The sequence below is a fragment of the Antechinus flavipes genome, chromosome 1 (assembly GCF_016432865.1).
Source record: "Antechinus flavipes isolate AdamAnt ecotype Samford, QLD, Australia chromosome 1, AdamAnt_v2, whole genome shotgun sequence".
Taxonomy (NCBI): Eukaryota; Metazoa; Chordata; class Mammalia; order Dasyuromorphia; family Dasyuridae; genus Antechinus; species Antechinus flavipes.
Genome location: NC_067398.1, coordinates 670,069,429 through 670,086,427, shown reverse-complemented (window position 1 = coordinate 670,086,427; position 16,999 = coordinate 670,069,429). Strand labels below are relative to the sequence as shown.

The 16,999-nt window shown below is 58.3% G+C and overlaps 3 protein-coding genes across 7 annotated transcripts; 2 read left to right on the top strand and 1 right to left on the bottom strand.

Moving 5' to 3' along the window:
* On the top strand, positions 1–7,581 carry LOC127545104 (uncharacterized). Of its 5 annotated transcripts, XR_007949593.1 has the most exons (5): positions 59–635; positions 2,493–2,579; positions 2,695–2,745; positions 6,694–7,119; positions 7,288–7,581. XR_007949593.1 is itself a non-coding variant. In XM_051972170.1 (4 exons), the coding sequence occupies exons 1-4, from the start codon at positions 374–376 to the stop codon at positions 6,706–6,708; spliced, it is 405 nt and encodes a 134-aa protein (XP_051828130.1). In that variant the 5' UTR covers positions 1–373; the 3' UTR covers positions 6,709–7,581. The 5 variants fall into 5 exon arrangements, 3 of the variants coding, with proteins under 3 accessions (XP_051828130.1, XP_051828128.1, XP_051828129.1); XM_051972170.1 differs by having other exon boundaries at positions 1–635; positions 2,695–2,735; positions 6,694–7,581; XM_051972168.1 differs by having other exon boundaries at positions 6,694–7,581.
* A 3,041-nt stretch (positions 7,582–10,622) lies between these two features.
* Positions 10,623–16,602, bottom strand: ATP5F1D (ATP synthase F1 subunit delta). The gene is made up of 5 exons (XM_051972171.1): positions 16,341–16,602; positions 14,353–14,506; positions 12,322–12,410; positions 11,278–11,409; positions 10,623–10,796 (listed from the first exon to the last, which is right to left on the bottom strand). Exons 1-4 carry the CDS (start codon positions 16,500–16,502, stop codon positions 11,284–11,286), a joined length of 531 nt encoding a protein of 176 aa, XP_051828131.1. The 5' UTR covers positions 16,503–16,602; the 3' UTR covers positions 10,623–10,796; positions 11,278–11,283.
* Positions 11,416–12,411, top strand: LOC127545103 (lysine-specific demethylase 6B-like). The gene is made up of 2 exons (XM_051972167.1): positions 11,416–11,696; positions 11,730–12,411. Exons 1-2 carry the CDS (start codon positions 11,420–11,422, stop codon positions 12,113–12,115), a joined length of 663 nt encoding a protein of 220 aa, XP_051828127.1. The 5' UTR covers positions 11,416–11,419; the 3' UTR covers positions 12,116–12,411.
* Positions 16,603–16,999: the final 397 nt, after the last annotated feature.

The window sequence follows — 16,999 nt, the reverse complement described above, 5'->3', positions numbered from 1 at the left end:
CTGCACAGAGCAGGCCCTTAATACTCGCTAGTTGATTGATTTTCTGTGGCAAGGTCCCTCCTAGCTCAGACATGCTATCTGAAGGGCCCTCCCAGCTCTGACTTTCTATAGAGCTGGGAGGCAGGGAGAGGAACAGGGTGTTGGCGATGGGCGGGCCTCCTACTGCCTTAGGTAGGCCCCAAGCTTGAGTGGGCCCAGGGCAGGGCCGGCTGGAGTGTGTGGGGAGGAGCCCCAGCTGGCTCTCTCCTGCTCCGGGCTGGAGGGTCCATCCTGGGAGCCGAGCTCCCTGGACCTGCCCAGCTGCGGCTCAGACCCCTTTCAGCCGATCCCCCTTTTTCCAGGGAGAAGGAGCGTCCTTCCTTCCCGCAGGCTGATGGCCGGAACCCAGAGGCCTGGGAAGCTCCGAATAGGGCGGAGAAGGGAGGAAAGACATGAGGTCACCGAAGGGACAAGGGACAATAGGATGTCAAAGCAGGAAAGGCCCTTAGAGACCATTCAGCGCGATCACTCCCTTCCCCGCTTTTTCCCACAGACCCTTAGGACCAGGATGTTACACGATGTGGCGCACGGGCCCCGAGCATCTGTCAGGAAGCGCCGGGACGCAGGTTTTTGTTTCCCAATCCAACATGGCACCGGTAGGCCTGCCAGTCCACCCACAGCCCGAAGTTGCCGCCCCCTCCCCCGGCCGTGTCGGAGCCTGTGGTAGCTGCCTCCGCAGGAGGCCCCGGCCCAGTCCCCTCCCCTGGAGGGCCAGAGCCGACCTCCCCCCAAGGCCCGGCTTCCCTGATTTCCCAACTCCCTGGGAGTGGGCAGGGGCAGAGGAAGCCACCAGAGTGATGTACAAAGGCCACCCCGACTCCCAGTCCAGGCGGGTAACCGGGCGCTGCCCCTCCCCCGGCCTGTGGTGGGCGGGGAGCCGGGAGCCCCCCAAGGTGGGGGCTCAGGGGCCGGGTTCCAGAGCTCCAGGTGAGCGGGGCTTGTGGGGACAGGGACGGGGAGCCAGAAGAGGCCGCCAGCAGGTGGGAGTCCCTGAATAGATTTGATGGGAGCTCAGAGACAGACAAGCCTGGACAGGATGGGCAGGGAGGTGAGGGAGGGGTAGGCTGGTGGGGCGGGCAGGAGGCCCAGGGGCAGCCCCCACCGGACCGCGCTGCCCGGCCCTGACCTGCCTGGCCCAGCCGGGCCGGTCTCCACCGGGAGGCCCGGCCCGGCCTTCAGACAGCCGCGGGGCCCCACATCCGAGGGGGGGTGGGAGCAGGAGGGGGCAGGCGCGGTATGGCCACTGGGCTTCCTGAAGCTGGGACTAGGGAAGATGGCCCAGAACACCCACAAGCCCAGAAGCACAAAAAATGCTACAGCCCCAGACATGCAGAGGCTGTTTGGGAGGATGGAAATCTGGCTTTGGTTGAAGTCCCGCTTCTCACCCAGCCTCACCTTCCCCATCTGTACAATGGGGGTAATGAGATCCCTCGCTACCCCTCCCAGGGACGCTGGTGCAAAGCTGGAAGGGCTCCGGGACCGCCGGCTCTCCCTGGGATCGCTGCAGACCCCAGCATCTGCAGCCCCGGCGTGGCCCTGGCACCCGGCACCCGGCCCAGCTGTGCCCCCGCATCTGGCCACGGACACGTGCCCAAGAGTCCAGGCCCCAGGCTGCCCCCCGCCAGCGTCCCCCAACCCACCCTCCCCTCCACACCCACATCCCCTCCCCTCCCGCAGGCCTGGGGACAGCTCCATGGGACCGGCTGCCTCCTGCGGGGAGCCCTCCGAGATCGGGGTGGTTCCCCGCGCCCCACCCCACCTCTCAGAGTCCAGGGGTCGCCCCTCCCACCGGACCACGTGGGCTGCCCGGGGACAGGGCCAAATTTGTGGCCCGGATTGGCAGCCCAGTCCCGGAGCGGGGGAGGGGCTGGCGGGACGGGGCGGGTCGGAGAGGACAGCGGCCCTGGGCGGGGCTGGGGGCGGGGGTCCTCTCCTGCGCTGGCTGCGGGCCCCTTCCCTCTCCCCGCGTGCTCTGGGTGGCGCCCGGGATCTCTCCATCCCCCTCCGCCCCCAGCCTGGGCGCACCCTGTCATTACCCTCCAGCTTCCCGGCCCGCCCGGGCAGGGCCAAGCTGGGCAGGGGCTGCTTGCTCCGGGAGGGGGCGGCGGGAGGGGAGCGCGGGGCCGGGGCTCGGGCCGGGGGCTCAGGCCGGGGGTAGCCCCGGCTCCGCCGTGCGCTGCCCGGAGGGGGAACCTGTCGGGGAGCGGGTACGCCCCCCCTCCCCCGACAGCGGGGTCCCCACGCCGGAGTCCGGCCGGCTGCCTCTGGACCCCCTGAGGGGGTGCTCTTGGCCAGAGCCCCTCCTGTCCGCCGGAGGGGACCAAGGGAACATCTGCAGAGAGGGGAAGGAACTCCCCGAGACCAGGGCTCCCGGCCTACCCCGCAGGCTTGGGGGAAAGTGCTTTGGAACCAGCTGAAGGAGCCCCAATAATGCCGCTGTTTCTTCTGAATAGGAATGACTGGCTTTGAGGTGCCTTCAGTGTTTGCAAAGTGTGCCATCATCCCCATTGGACAGAGGGAAAGACTGAGGCTCAAACCTGGTCAGTGCATTCTTCAGTTATAAAGCCGTGTCTGAGGCAGTGTGGGAGCACGGAGCCCTCCCAACTCCGGGTCAGCTTTTTCTGGGGGCCCAGATGTACCCCTTGTCATCCACAGGTACCCGAGGCGGCATCAGCTTCCTTTGCCCTGACAAGGGGGTACGTGGAGGTGAGGTTGGGGGACGTGAGCCTAGTACTGAGAAGGCTCTCCTGGGATCAGAGGAAGGGGCCTCTGGGTGCCAGTGGCTGGAAGCCCACTCAAGGCGCCTTCTGGAGGAAGGGACTGGGCAAATCTGACTAAAAAGTCCTTGACTGGGCCTTCCCAGGCAATGAAAGACCCCCAAACTCTGGATTCAAGGGTCGTCGGGAAGGGACCATATGTCAGGGAGAAGCTTGGCAGCGGGCTGGATGGGAAGTAAAAGGCTGCCACTGGAGCTGGGGAGCTGGAACCTTGTTATGTGTTCCATCGGGGCCTGCCCATGGAGCATCCTAGCCAGGGTCCTCTCCCCGCTGGGCAAGGATGCTCCAGTCCCCTCCTGGGATGGCAGGCACCCAGGCTTCTGTGGCGCTCTGGGTGAGGTCACCTCTCCCAGAGGGAGGGGAGGGAAGGGCCGAGGCTGGGGCCGGCCGGGGCACCCTCCCTCCTATCTCCCCCTTAACCCGACATCCTGGGGCGGGGCCTCTGCCCTGGCAAAGGAGCTCATTACCATGGCGACCGCCTGGAGTGCTGCCTCCCTGGGAACCTGGCCCAGGGCCACCTCATTCCTGCTAGGCTTAACAGACAGCCTTCCAGCCTGGCACTGGCCCTCGGGTGGGGAGTGGGAAGCTGGGGGCAGGGCCCCTCACCTCCAGGGCCACGCAATGTGGCCTCCACCTCCCTGAATCTTCCCCCCAACACTTGGAGGGGAACCTGGGCCTAGAAGGAACCTAAGGGACCCACAGACCTGGGCTCGGTTCCGTCCAGATGAGGAGGCCGAGGGCAATTCTACTGCTTGGGAATCAGGACTTTTGTTTCTCCAGATTACCTTGTTGGGGCTGCTGAGCCCCTTCCCCAAATCATGTATTTAAAATACACAGAATTAGGGCAGCTGGCCCCTCCTCCCCCCTGCTGTCAGGAGAACCTGAATTCAAATTTTGCCTCAGACAAGCTTGACACTTATTAGCTGTGTGATCCTAGGCAAGTCATTTAACCCAGATAATCTTGCAAAAAAAATGTAAAATTAAAAGCAGATCCCAAAGGAGACCAATTCTATTGAAATGCAGTTTTCAAACTATTTGTGGACTTCTAGATGAGATGAATGTTGTGATTTTTTTTTTCTAGCTTTCTAAAGTAATCATTGGCTTTGAACAAGTAGGTCCCATTCACAGCAACTCTGGTGACCTTCCCCACTGCTGTGGACCATTGTCTTTATACCTACTCTTGCCCTAGAAATCCCACAGGGGAAGAAACTGAAGCCCTCGCCCACCTGCCTCCCTTTTCCCATCCAGGGGTCTCAGCTGAGTCCTCACAAGGCACAGCCCCCAGGTGAGGGGCCGCTAACCGGCAGAAACCCATCCCATCCCCCACCTTCCCAGGCCAGCTGGCTGGGGGAGAACAGCCACTCCCACGCAGAGCAATTAGGAATTAAGTGCTTGTGGCTTGAGTGGGCTGGAGGATGTGGGCAAAGGGGTGTGAGCTTCTTGGTTAGAGGAGGGACCAGCGAGTCTTTTGTGCCTGACTTTAAGGTACACATAGTAGGTGATTTACTGGATTGTAATTCATTTGAGGGCAGGGCCTAGTGTAGGAGGAGAGCCTCCCTTCACCTCCCAGTTCCCCACCTAATCTCCAGCCCGGGGCCCATCCCTCTTGAACTCCCTTTGCTCACCCGGGACTCTGCCCTCTATTCACGGGGCCTTCTATTTTCCTTTCCCTGTAGCCCCGGCACTCAGCTCGGGGCCGGGCCTGTAGTTAAGGGCTTAGTACATGCTGACTGACTGATTACTGCTCCTCCCTCCACTCAGACCACAGCGGAAATATCAGGGCTTTTTTGGGGAGGGGATGGGAGGTCTGCACAGATTTCATTTAGTCAGTTTAATTACACGAATAACAATAGTATGTGATGTTTAAAAAGTGCTGTAAGATTTGCAAAGTGCTTTACAAATATCTTAACCTAATTCTCTGGGGGTAGGCGTCTTTCTTACAAAATAGCAAAATCCCTCCCGGCACTTGGCTCCCCATTCTTCTCCCACCTCAATTTCTCCCCAGCCCCTGGCTCTTTCCTGCTTGCTTATGGGCTCTCTGGTCTGCCCAGATGGATTCTTCCATCATCCCTACCTCCTTCCTTTCTCTACTTTTCTTTTTTCCTTTTTCCTTCCTTCCCTTTGTTTCTTTTTTCCTTCTTCCTTCCTTCCCTTTGTTTCTTTTTTCCTTCTTCCTTCCTTCCCTTTGTTTTTTTTCCCTTTCTTCCTTCTCTTTTCTGTCTTCCTTTCCTCCTTTCTTTTCTGTTTTCCTTTTTTCTTTGCCCTGGGGCACCATCCACTCACCAGTCTGGTCTCACTCCTACTGTAAGTCTCCTTAGGTTCCCAAAGACTCACAATCCCTATATAGATCTTGGTTTAAAATATTTAATACAGCTCAGAATTCCCAAGATTAATGGCTCCACAGCCCAGGCTTCCCAGCAGCAGGGACTACAGGCCTTTGCCACTCCAGCTAATTCTAAAAAGCCTTCCCTTGCCCTCTGAAGCCCATCCAGCTACCATCCCCAGTCCCGCCTCTTCCCCCACTCCCCACTTTGCTGCTAAACTTCCTGAGAAAGGTGGGATACCCCTACTTTCTCTCTCCTTGCCCTTTTGCAATCCAACTTCTGGCCCACCATCTGTCTGCTGAAATTTCTTTTTTTTTAAGGTTACCAATGGCCTAATTGCTAAATTTAAGTAGCTTCCCTTCCCGCTTCCCCTCTTTCCTGGATCCTCCTTGTAACTTCTGACATGGCTGGCCATCTTCTTCCCCTTTCAAGGTCACAACCGCCCCACTCTTGGTCTTGACTTTTCTCTCTCCTAAGCAGGCTTTCCATTTTCTTCCTAATCTCCTTTTTTCTTTCTTTCTTTCTTTTTTTTTTTTTAAAGCAATCAGGGTTAAATGACTCTCTCAGGGTCACAGCTATTAAGGGGAGGCCACATTTGAACTCGGGTCCACTTGACTCCAAGCTTGGTGTTCTATCCACCGCCCTCCCTAGCTGCCCCCTCTCCTGACCTTTTAATGGGGATGGTCCCCCAAGATTTGTCCTTGGTGCTTTCCCCCTCCATGCATGATTTCCCTGGCCACTCCTTTTCTCCCATCCCCTAGCAGTTGACTCCTGGGTCTGTCTCCAGGGCTACTTTCCCTTCTAATCCTTCCGCTTGCAATTCCATTGTCTACAAGGCCAGGAAAGGAAAGGAGTTTGGGGCTTGTTTTAGCCAGCCCTTTTATTTTATAAATGAGAAAACGGGCCTAGAAGGCCAGGGTTTCTTTTCTATTTCACACTCTGCCTGAATCTTCCACCAAAATCCTTGCTCCTTTAGGGTCAATGTCAGAAAACGGTTCCTAACAATGGGAACTTTCGCTCAGGGAACTGGGCTGCCGCCGGGCCTGGTGAGCTACCCTCTCTGCCATGGGCAAAGGCCGTTGTGTCGGAGGGGGGGATTCCTGCCAGGGACGGGTAGCCTCCGGTGTCCTTCCAGCTCTGGGATTTCAGTGATAACTTCCACTGCAAGATGACCCATCAGGGGAGTTTTACAATGGAGAAAAAGGGAGAGGGCCGAGAGAGGGGGGTAAGAGGAGGCCGGGCAGAGAGCCGAGGTCCAGGGGAAGGGCCAGTCCGGTGGTGGAGGATGGAGGGATCCGACCATGGCCATCTCTGTGGGCCCGAGGCAGCTCTAGGAGAGCTCAGACACGTGACCGGAGCCTTGGAAGTGGAGCGACCCAGGGCAGCACTGCCTAGAGCCCACAGGTTCCTGCCCATGACTGAGCAAATGAGTCCGGGTCTGTTTCCCAAGGGAGAAGGCGGGCTGGTGTCCGGGGCCAGAACTCGAGGGGAGGAATGGCTTGGAGAAGCACCACATCTGACCCCCTCCTCGGCGTTTTTCTGTTCTTTCTCAGGCAGGTCCTGGCTGACCCACCGGCTCCCTTACTCTCCGCTTCCTCTCCCACCCGCGCTCCGCGGAGCTCCGGCCACAGCCACACATCCCCAATGCTTCCGGCGCTCACCGTCTCGTGTCAGGCCCAGATCCCGCTGCCCGGCCTTCCAGGCCCTGCCGGAGCTGCCCCGTGTCCCAGGCCTGACTCATGCAGCTCTATTCTGAGAAACTCCTCTGCCCGATGGGTCCCTGTGCCTTCTGACCTCCGCGCTTTGGCTGGAAGCATTTTCCTGGAAGGCTCCCCCTCATCTGGCACCTGTGTAATTCCTTCTCGAAGCAGCTTCCCAACTGCCCTGGCTCCAGACTTTCTGGAATACTTCTTTTACTCTACTTTGTGAAATTCTCATCGTTTGGGAGAGACTAGGTGGAAAAAAGTCCGTCTTCAGAGGTAGGAAAACCCGAGTCAAGTCTTTGGCCAAATTAATCTCTCAGGGTTTAAGGTAAATTTAAGACTCTGAGCCCTAAAGAGGGCACTTCTGGGGGTTCCCTATGCCAAAGAAACCAGGGCCCGCCCCTATTACTAGTTAAATATATTTGTGTTTTATTTCTTATCTAGACTGCAAAAATGGGCTACAAATTCAAATGCATTTAATATTGTGACTCGAGAACTCGAGCAGTTGAATGGTGAAGTGGACAGAGGGCTGGCCCCGAGTTCAAATCTAACTTCAGATACTTCTTAGCAGTAGGATCCTGGACAAGTCACTTAACCTGCGCGTTTTCTCATCTGTAAAATGGAGATACCTTTGCTCTGCAATCCGAAGCCCTACAGAAATTGTCAGTTATTTGTGTTACATGGAGTAGATAATAGGTGTTTGTTGCATCTAATAAACACTGGCTGAATTGAAGGTGCCCTCTTGAGTCCCCATTATGCTACTTCAAAGCAGGGTCTGTTTTTCTGACTTCCTTCCTCCTCCCAGGATTTCTCGGTGCCCAGCATTTAGCGGGAGCATAATAAATGCCAGTTAACTGTCCCGAGAGCTCCTACCTGGGCTTGGCCATGTGACCAGCGGGTGCGGATGCCCGGGATCATCTAGAACCTCCCTCTCTGGCCCAGACTGCCATTTGAAACTAGAAAGTACATCTTGTGCTCAGGGGCACAGTCTGCCTCCAAAACTAAGCTCGATGTGCTCTCCCTGGATGGAGCCAGAAGCTCCCAGCACTCTCCGAGCTGGAAAAGGCCTCGGGCATCTCCATCCGACCCGAGCCAGCAAGCCCTCCAGCACCATCCCTCCCTCAAGCTTATCCCGCCTCCCTCCGTGGTGGGAACCTCAGTACCTCCCAGGGCAGCTCATTCATCCCCTTCTGAATGGTTCTTTGTTTAGAACTTTCCCCCTCACACAGAGAAGAAATCTGGGCCCTGGGGACCTTCTGCCCCTTCCTAAGAATAAACCCACCCCCATTTCCAGGTGCTCTAATAAGCCTGGGGCACACTAGTCCTGCCCACATTCCTAGGAAGCAGGACCAGGCCCTTCCGGGGGTCACCATTTTGGTCGCACTTTTATGAGCCCTACAGACCTGGAGCCACCACTCGGCCGAGGCCTGATGGGCCTCCCCGGTAGCAGTGACTTCTGCCGCCCCGTTGTGAGAGAGCCCCGGCCCTGCCGGGCACCCCAAGGTCACAGCAACTCCCAGGGAGCTTGGGGAAATGATGACTACTGAGAAAACAGGCGTCCGTGCTCCCGGGGGAGTCCCCACGCATCCCCAGCTTGTCCCGGAGGGAGCCCTCGGCTCTCGAGATCAGGGTCTTGGTTCCCAAGTTCCCCGACGCTCTCTTACTCATCGGGTGACTGGGACCCAGTCACTTCCCCTGGAGGAAACAGCCGACGGTCTCTGCCTTTGTCACTCCAGGGCCCAGGCAAAAGGGGAACTTCTGCAAAGGGGAACGTGCTAAGCAATCGGTGGCTCTTGAGATCCTTGACCTTGCTCTAGGCCACAAGAGGAACAGCTTAAAGCTGGCGGGAGGCTGCCAGGGCTGGGCCCGGGCCCCTTTCGGCAGCCGCAGGTCTCCCTGGCCAGCCATTGCTGGTTGGAGGCAAACTCGGAACACTAGGGTGTCTGCAGGCGGGAGCCTGTCCTCCCCCTGTGGAAGAGCAGGGCCCGAGGCTGCCCCCCGGGGAGTCTCCTGCAGCGGCTTCCTTTTTCCTTGCATCTCACCCGCAGAGAAGGCATCATGGGCCCGCAGTCAGGAAGCTGGCCCCAAGCCTGGCTGGCCGCTCTCCACCACTTACCTTCCCTGGGCCCGTTTCCTCATTTGTAAAAAGGGCCATCCACCCGAAAGTTCCATCTCCTCTCCCTAGGGCCTGGCTCTGGGACCAGGCCTGGAGGTCCCACCCAGTGGATCCTGGGGTCTCAGGTCTCTTCTCGTTGGGGCGAGACCCCTTTCTCCCAGTGGGGGATGGTCCCCTCTAGTTCTTAATCTAGAATGATTCTCTCTTCATCTGCAGGGCGGTCAGGAAGGATGGAGGAACAGAGATGGTCCTTGTTCTAAACGAGTCCTGAGCTTTGGCGAGCCGCCTTCTGCACAAACACCATCTCGTGGGATCCTCCCGGGAACCCTAGGAGCAGCACCCTGCTACCGTTGGGGATGTCTTTCTGGACTCCCTTCATTACACCATAATCCTTTTAGCAAATGCCAGTCTGAGGACCTTAGAACGTGGCAGAGCTAGGACTGCCAAGTGTGTTGAAAGGCAGTTATCAAATATTCAGTTTCAAGTTCAGGCCCCAGATTAGGATTAAGGAGGGGAGGGGGCAGCAAGCCTCAGAGCACCTTCAGACTAGCCTTCGGGGCCAGGACACAAGTCCGATGACTGTGGGGGACAGTCCTGGGATCTTCCAGGTCTGGAAACCCGGGAGGCACCTGGGCTACAACTCAGGTTTTTCAGGCTGCCTGGAGAACCTGTGCGAGCTCTCTGGGCCCTTATGGTGCGAAAGCCCGAGGACCTGGAGTTCAAGAAGCCCAGTGAGTGACCAGTCTGCTGGCCAATCAGGACGGGAGGTCAACTCCCATTTCTGCTAAGGCAGCAGCTGGTGGGTCAGTTCTGGTTGGGGAGGTTGGGGTGGGGGGAATAAACAAGCGCACCTGCTCTCAGCTGGAAGGGACAGGAAGGGCAGGACACCTCCCCGAAGGTCAGATAAGGTACAGGCCTAAAAATAAAAGGTGAGAGAGGTGGGGGCTGCTCCGCCCCTTCTTCAGGCCTCAGGAAGGGCACCCATGTCACAAGAGCTGCTGGTAGAGCTAGGGCAGCTTGGGGGGAGGGAGGGAGAGTTCGTCTGGAGGCGCCTGTCACAGGACACAGACTTCTCTAGTTCAGAGGGCAGCTTTCCCGAGGGGGTGAGCTCCCCATCGTGGTGGTGTTGAAGCTAGATGCCCAAGGACTCCCCCTTCCCCCCCCTATTTCTAGGGAGCCCATGACCCTGGAAGCCAATGTTCTTTCTGCTCCACAGCCTGCTGATTTCTCCACTCATGCCCCGAGGGCAAAGGTAATAAACAATAAAACACAATTGGGGGTGTCTGGAGCAGAGGAAGGGAAGGGAGCACCCAGCAGAAACAAGACACCAACTTCTGGCTTGAAGCCCTTGGGGAGGGAGGCGGGCAGGGGTGGCCAGGCCTCTGGGGAGGATCCTTTCCTGCCATGACTGATCCGAGGCTCTCCCACATTACTCCCAGTGGGGAACACTGGGAATCCACCCCCCAGCTTCCTGCAGGCTGGGGGAGGGGCTGACACTGCCAGCAGAAGCCTGGCACCAGACTGGGTAGGTTCCAGGCCAGGGCTTGGACTTCCTCCCCAGCCCTGGGGGCTTTCTCCTCCCGCCCTGCCCAAAGCAAAGGAAAAAAAGAGGCTGGGCTTAGGTTTTCACCCAGAACCAATGACTTGGAATGCAGCAGCCAAATAAAAGTCCAGAACCTTGTGGATTTTAATGGGGGGAAGGGGGCAGAAACGGGAGGGGAGGGGTCTGGGAGTGGACATCTTCCTTCCTGGGTATTTCCTGGTCTCCTCAGCTCAGGGTCACTGTCATGGAGCAGACCAGTCACAACACGTCCAGATGCCTCCAAAGGTCCAGCTCCTGAGGGGCAGAGGGGCAGCGTTAACGAGGGCCTGGGGAGCTTTGGCCACAAGGCTAAGCCCACAGGAACCAGAAGAGGGAGGTCGAGGTCGAGTCCAAGGCCTCCTCCCTCCCCCCAGCACGGGTCACAGGGTAACTTTTCTCCAGACAGATTAACCAGCTGGGGCAAAGAGTCCTGACTTTCCAGCCCCATCAGAGTCGAGAGAAACCCCCCCAGTGACCCATGTCCTACTTTCTCAGGTCTCAGAGCCCCAGGGGAGGACCCGCAGCCGCCTCCAGGCCTCCCATGGGGGGCCTCGGGCCAAGGCATTTCCCCCCCGGGGCTGGGTTCCCTCACCCGTACCCTCCTCTCCCTGGCAGGCTGCTCTGTGCTGCCCCCCTGTGGCACCGCCCCGACGGCACGGCCGGGTCCCAGCCTCTCCCAGGCAGCAGGGGCAGCCCCGGGCCTGAGCCCCCAAGGGGGGGAGGAGGGGGCCCTCACCCCAGCTCAGGACTCCAGTGCTTTCACAATCGCTTCGTTGGCTTCTATCCGGATCTGAACCTCGGCCCGGGCGGCCTCGTCCGACACCCCCGACAGCTCCGAGTGCGCCTTCTCCAAGTTGGACTTGGCGGTCTGAGAATCAATGAGGAGAAGGCGTGGCTGTGGGTGGGCTGAGGAGCCCCTCAGCGCCGGGCCGGGCCTGCCTTCCAGCCCCCCCTTCGGGCTCCCACAGCCTCCTGCGCTCCTCACCCGTGAGGATCCGCCCGGACTCTGGGCCGTGGTCCCTCCCCGCCTTTCCGTCAGAGCCCAGCTCCTGGTCCCCACCCGGGCAGGCAGGAACAGGCGCCCAGCCCCCCAAGCCGGGAGACGCAGGCGCTCAGCCTCCGGGAGGGAGCCGCCGCTGCTCCCGCAGACCCCAGGTGGGATGGCCCCGGCGCCGTCCCGAGACCTAGGTGAAGGGGGAGGCCGGCAGGGGGGCTCGTGCCAGGACCTCCTGGGGCCCAGACGACCCCCCATTCAGCGAGCCTCGATGAGGTCTGCCGGAGACGAGGCTGGGGAGGCGCAGGAACCCCCCAACCTTGGCTCTGTCCGCGGCCCGATGTGCTCTGCATGTGACTCCTGCAGGGCTGCTCCCCCACATTCCCGGCTCACAGGCCCAGCCGTCCACACCAGCCCGGACGACTCGCTGGCCCCTCACCCCTGCCTCCCCGGCCTTCGGGGGCACGATCCCCCGGCCCAGGTTTGTCTCCTGCCTGACCGCAGTCCCCAGCTGGGAGCTGCCGCTTCTCGGGGGCTCTTACAGCCAGCCAACAGTGCAGCTATTTCTGTTCCAGCCTAGAGAGGAGATGGAGTTTTCCAGAGGGCCGACAAGGCCAGTCTTCTGAGGGGGCGGCCTCCGTCCCCCGAGCTCGTGATCCCTCTATCCTGCCTGCAATGCAGACCTTTGTCTCCTCTCCCCAAGAAGTGGGGGTGGGGGAGGGGAAGGGCTCTCAGCGAGGGCCCCCCAGCTGGGACGCACCCTCTCAGGGAGGGGAGGGCACTCACCGCCAGGTCCAGCATGTCCAGAGCCACGGCTTCCTCTGCCAGCAGCTGCACGGAGGAATCGGCGTTCACTGTGACAGACCCGCTGCTCACTGCAGGAGAGCAGAGGGGCCCAATGAGGCACGGGAGGGCTTGGGCTAAACCTGCGCTTCTGAGAAGGGCCTCGGAGACCCCCGGCTGTGCCTGGATGCCCTACTGGGAAGGGGACCCAACTCCCTCCCGCCCTGTTCTGGCAGGGACACCCCCATCACTGCTGCAGCAGGCCCTCCGCCAGCTCCCACTGTCCCCCCTACGTCCTGGGCTCCAGGCCCTGCCTTATCCCGGCCTTCTTCCTCACAACATGTCTGTCTGTCCTACAGGGTGGGCCCAGAACGGCAGACACCGGTCAGAGAAGGCTTGGCCAAAGCAGAGGACAGAAGAGCACGGGGGCCCCGTTGCTGGAGTCGGCCTCCGACTTCTCCACGGGGAACCAGAGGCGCTGGGCGGGCTGCGGGCAAATGACTCCCAGCCAGCATTCACCCAGAGCCTTGACTTTGCCAAGAGAAACACTTTCATCCTCACCCCCAGTCTGGGAGGGAGGCGCTGCTTTTAGCCCCATTTTACAGAGGGGTGGAAAGTACAGTGACTTGCCCAAAGTCACACTCCTAATAAGTAGCTATGGTCTGAATGCATTCAACTCCTCTGGGAAGAAAGGGGGAGAGGGAGAGAGATGGAGGGAGGGGAGGAGGGAGAGGGAGTTGAAGATGGGAGGAGAAAGAGGGGAGAGAAAGAGACAGAGAGATGGAGGGGGGAAGAGGAAGGAGAGAGAGAGGGAGAGAAAGAAAGAGGGGAGAGGGAGATGGAGAGAGATGGGGGGGGGAGGAAGAGAAGGAAAGACAGAGACAGAAACATGAAGGTGAGCTTTCTGGCTAAGGCTGCTCTTCACAATGCTTCTAGAGAGGACATAAGGTGGTAGAGTTTCTGAGAATATTACAGCTAAAAGTACCTTTCTCTCTACCTAGAATGAATTCTTAGGATTATTCTAGTTCAACTTTGTCATTTTACAATGAGGGAAACTGAGGACTACACTGTTTGCTGTTCAGTACTGTTTGACTCCTGATGTTCCCATTTGGGATTTTTTTGGCAGACATTGTAGTGCTTTGCTAATTCCTTTTATAGGTAAGGAAACTGAGGCAAACAGGATTAGGTGACTTGGGCAGGGTAACGGAGCCGGTGCATGTGCGAGGCCACATTTGCACTCCGGTTCTCCTGAATCCCGGCTGCCCACTGAGGCCCACAGAGAAGCACCTGTGCCTTTGGAGGCAGCCCATAGCACTCAGGTTAGGAAGCTCTCCCTGACCCCAAGCATAAATGTGCCTCTGCACTGGTCCTAGTCCTCCCTTTGGGGACAGGCACAACAAACCTAATCCCAACTCAAGAAGAAAGGACAGACCCAAATCAAAGGTGTCAGACACAAGGACTTGGGCCCCAAGTGGTCTGAACCAGATTAAACAAAAATACAATAAAACAAATACAAGGAACTGAATGTGGATCACAACATTGTATTTCCACTTTTGTTGTTTGCTTGCATTGTTTTCTTTCCCATTTTCTCCCCTTTTTTGATCTGTGCAGCATAATTGTAGAAATATATATAGAAGAACTGTACATGTTTAACATATATTGGATTATCTGCTGTCTAGGAGAGGGACTGGGGCAAAGAGAGGGAGAACAAATTTGGAACAAAGTTCTGCAAGGGTGAATGTTGAAAACTATCTTTGCATGTATTTTGAAAATAAAAAGTTATCACCTTAAAATAAAGAGAGGGGGAGAAACCTAAACCACAGATTAGTGGGCCCCCAATTCACTTTGAGTGTGACATCACTGCCCTGAATCACAGGAGTTGGTGGCAAAGCCAGCTAGGATTAAAGCTTACTTTTCCTAACTACAAATTCAGTGTTTTTCCCCCTAAACCAATGCTGCCTGATTAAAAAAATATAGAAATATCACTTTCAAAGTTGATAAAGGCCCGGCCAATGGCCTCAAACGTTCACATACCAAAATACTTGGTGGTGGTGCCATCCTCGGCATGCACGGTCACCACGCCGGGCTTCAGCACCTGCAGGGTGGGCACATGGGCAGCGAGGATCCCAAAGGCCCCACTCTGGGTTGGAACATCCACCTGCTTCACATTGGCTTCGTTGAAATATACCTGGAGAGGGGAGGGAAGGGCAAAGGATCAGTGGCCGGCCAGAAGGTAAGGCCGCTCCTGGCTTTCTGTCCTCCAAAAGGAGCGGGCACTGAGGAGGCAGAGAAGGCCCTTAAGTCACTTTCCTTGTGACCCCCGGAGGCAGATGTACGCCTACTGCGCAGACGAGAAAACCGAGTGCTTTGCTCCCGGTCACACAGCTGAAGGACAGGGCACGGACAGGACGACCTTTCCAAGCCCTGCTGTTTCTGCTTTGTTCTAAGGTGGGAGAAGGTGAACAAGCTTCAGCAGGAAGGCAGAGCTGGAAACTGGCAGGCCGGGCTTCACGGTGGACTTGGACTCACATGGCAAGGGAGGCTCTGTGTGCTCCAGGCGGCCTTTTCAAAGGGGCCCCGGAGACCTTGACCCAAAATGGCAGAGGGAGTTTCCTCAACTTAGACCAATAAACCCACAGGCTCTGTCTCAATCTCTCTCCACAAAGAGTAGAGAGCTTGGGGGGGTGGGGAGGGGTCAGAATATCATATCTGGTGAGCCCTTAGCACACAGGAGGTCAGAGTTGGGGGGGAACCTTAGAACCCAGGAGGTCAGATCTGGGAGGGCCCTTAGAACCCAGGGTGTCAGAGCTGAGGGGGGAACCTTAGAACCCAGGAGGTCAGAGCTAGGGGGGGAACCTTAGAACCCAGGAGGTCAGATCTGGGAGGGCCCTTAGAACCCAGGGTGTCAGAGCTGGGGGGGGGGGGAACCTTAGAACCCAGGAGATCAGAGCTGGGGGGGAACCTTAGAACCCAGGAGGTCAGATCTGGAGGAGTCCTTAGAACTGTTAGGGCTGTTCCCGGGTTATTTATACCTTCTGAATCCAACTCTCCCTGTGCAACAAGAGAACTGTTTGGTTCTGCACACATATATTGTATCTAGGATATACTGCAACATATCCAACATATAAAGGATTGCTTGCCATCTAGGGGAGGGGGTGGAGGGAGGGAGGGGAAAAAAATTGGAACAGAAACGAGTGCAAAGGATAATGTTGTAAAAAAAAAAAAATTACCCTGGCATGGATTCTGTCAATATAAAGTAATTATTAAATAAAAATTAAAAAAAAAAAAAACTGTTAGGGCTGGGAGGGCCCTTAGAACCCAGGGTGTCAGAGCTGGGAGGGCCCTTAGAACTGTTAGGGCTGGGAGGGCCCTTAGAACCCAGGGTGTCAGAGCTGGGAGGGCCCTTAGAACCCAGGGTGTCAGAGCTGGGAGGGCCCTTAGAACCCAGGGTGTCAGAGCTGGGAGGGCCCTTAGAACTGTTAGGGCTGGGAGGGCCCTTAGAACCCGGGAAGTCAGAGCTGGGAGGGCCCTTAGAACCCAGGAGGTCAGGGCTGGGAGGGCCCTTAGAACCCGGGAGGTCAGGGCTGGGAGGGCCCTTAGAACCCAGGAGGTCAGGGCTGGAAGGGCCCTTAGAACCCAGGAGGTCAGCGCTGGGGGGACCCTTAGAACCTGGGAGGTCAGAGCTGGGAGGGCCCTTAGGAGACAGAGGTCAGAGGCGAGGGAGCCTCAGGACCCGGAAGGTCAGCGCTGGGGGGAGGAGTGTGTATATGTTAAAGCCGTATCAGCCTCTGCTGCCTGAGCTGGCTGGCCTGGACACCCAGCCTTAGAGAAGAGGGAGGGACCGGGAGTAAAGTCAAGTCCCAGGCAGCCCCCCGCCCACGCGGAGTCCTCCGAAGGTCAAGGCCCCCTCGCGCCCAGAACCGCCACCTTACTCTCGCCGTGTATCGCGGCCCCTCGGGACGAGCGCCCCCGTTCCGCCCCCGACAGAGCCCTCCGCGCCCCGGGAGCCCCAAAGACCGCACCTGCGTCGGGGAGGCGAAGGTGAAGGACATCTGGCCGGGGGCGGCGGCGGCGGCCGGGGCGGCCTCAGCGTAGCCTCGGGCGGCAGGCCCCGCAAGGGCCGGGACCCGGGCTTGGCGCAGCAAGCGGAGGCCGCAGTGACGGAGCAAGGCGGTGGGCAGCATGGCGGGGGCGGCAGACGGTCCGGGGAGCGAGAGGAGAGCGGGCTACCGGGCCAAGGACGGAGAGGTGGGCCGCGCAGAGAAACCTGGGAAAGGCGACGCAGACTACGGCTCCCAATAAGCAATGGGACGGCCCGGGCGCGGAGTTATGACGCAACCCCACTTCCTGTCGGGAGTTGTAGTTTTCCCTCCGGCGACGTCGCGGGATCTCGAGCTTCAGTATCCCTCCGAGGAGGGTCTGCAGATAACCGTCTTCCATCTGTTTTATGTCCCTGCCACTCCCAAGCTCAGCCCCAGCCTCATCTCTGCATCAGCACCCCATTTCACAAGCCAGTGCAGCGCAGCAGAACAAAATGGACCCTTTGGACCCGTCCGAAACTGTCTGCCTCTTGTTGCGCCCTTGGCTCCCCCGCGGGCCTTCGGAGTCCGCCGACGAGCGGAACCCGACGTCCCTGATGCCCTTCTCCTTTACGGGACCAGGAGCATCCTGCACACGGCCC

What these genes read in the sequence shown, in the direction of transcription:
- LOC127545104 (XM_051972168.1), top strand. Translation starts at nt 374, where the DNA reads ATGGCCGGAACCCAGAGGCCTGGGAAGCTCCGAATAGGGCGGAGAAGG. An exon ending in CCCAATCCAACATGGCACCG is followed by an intron (nt 636 to 2,492) that starts GTAGGCCTGCCA and finishes TCTTCTGAATAG; the next exon opens with GAATGACTGGCTTTGAGGTG. An exon ending in TGACAAGGGGGTACGTGGAG is followed by an intron (nt 2,746 to 6,693) that starts GTGAGGTTGGGG and finishes GTTCTTTCTCAG; the next exon opens with GCAGGTCCTGGCTGACCCAC.
- LOC127545103 (XM_051972167.1), top strand. Translation starts at nt 11,420, where the DNA reads ATGAGGAGAAGGCGTGGCTGTGGGTGGGCTGAGGAGCCCCTCAGCGCC. An exon ending in GCTGCTCCCGCAGACCCCAG is followed by an intron (nt 11,697 to 11,729) that starts GTGGGATGGCCC and finishes CCCGAGACCTAG; the next exon opens with GTGAAGGGGGAGGCCGGCAG.
- ATP5F1D (XM_051972171.1), bottom strand. Translation starts at nt 16,502, where the DNA reads ATGCTGCCCACCGCCTTGCTCCGTCACTGCGGCCTCCGCTTGCTGCGC. An exon ending in CCTTCGCCTCCCCGACGCAG is followed by an intron (nt 14,507 to 16,340) that starts GTGCGGTCTTTG and finishes TCCCCTCTCCAG; the next exon opens with GTATATTTCAACGAAGCCAA. An exon ending in TGGACATGCTGGACCTGGCG is followed by an intron (nt 11,410 to 12,321) that starts GTGAGTGCCCTC and finishes ATTGATTCTCAG; the next exon opens with ACCGCCAAGTCCAACTTGGA.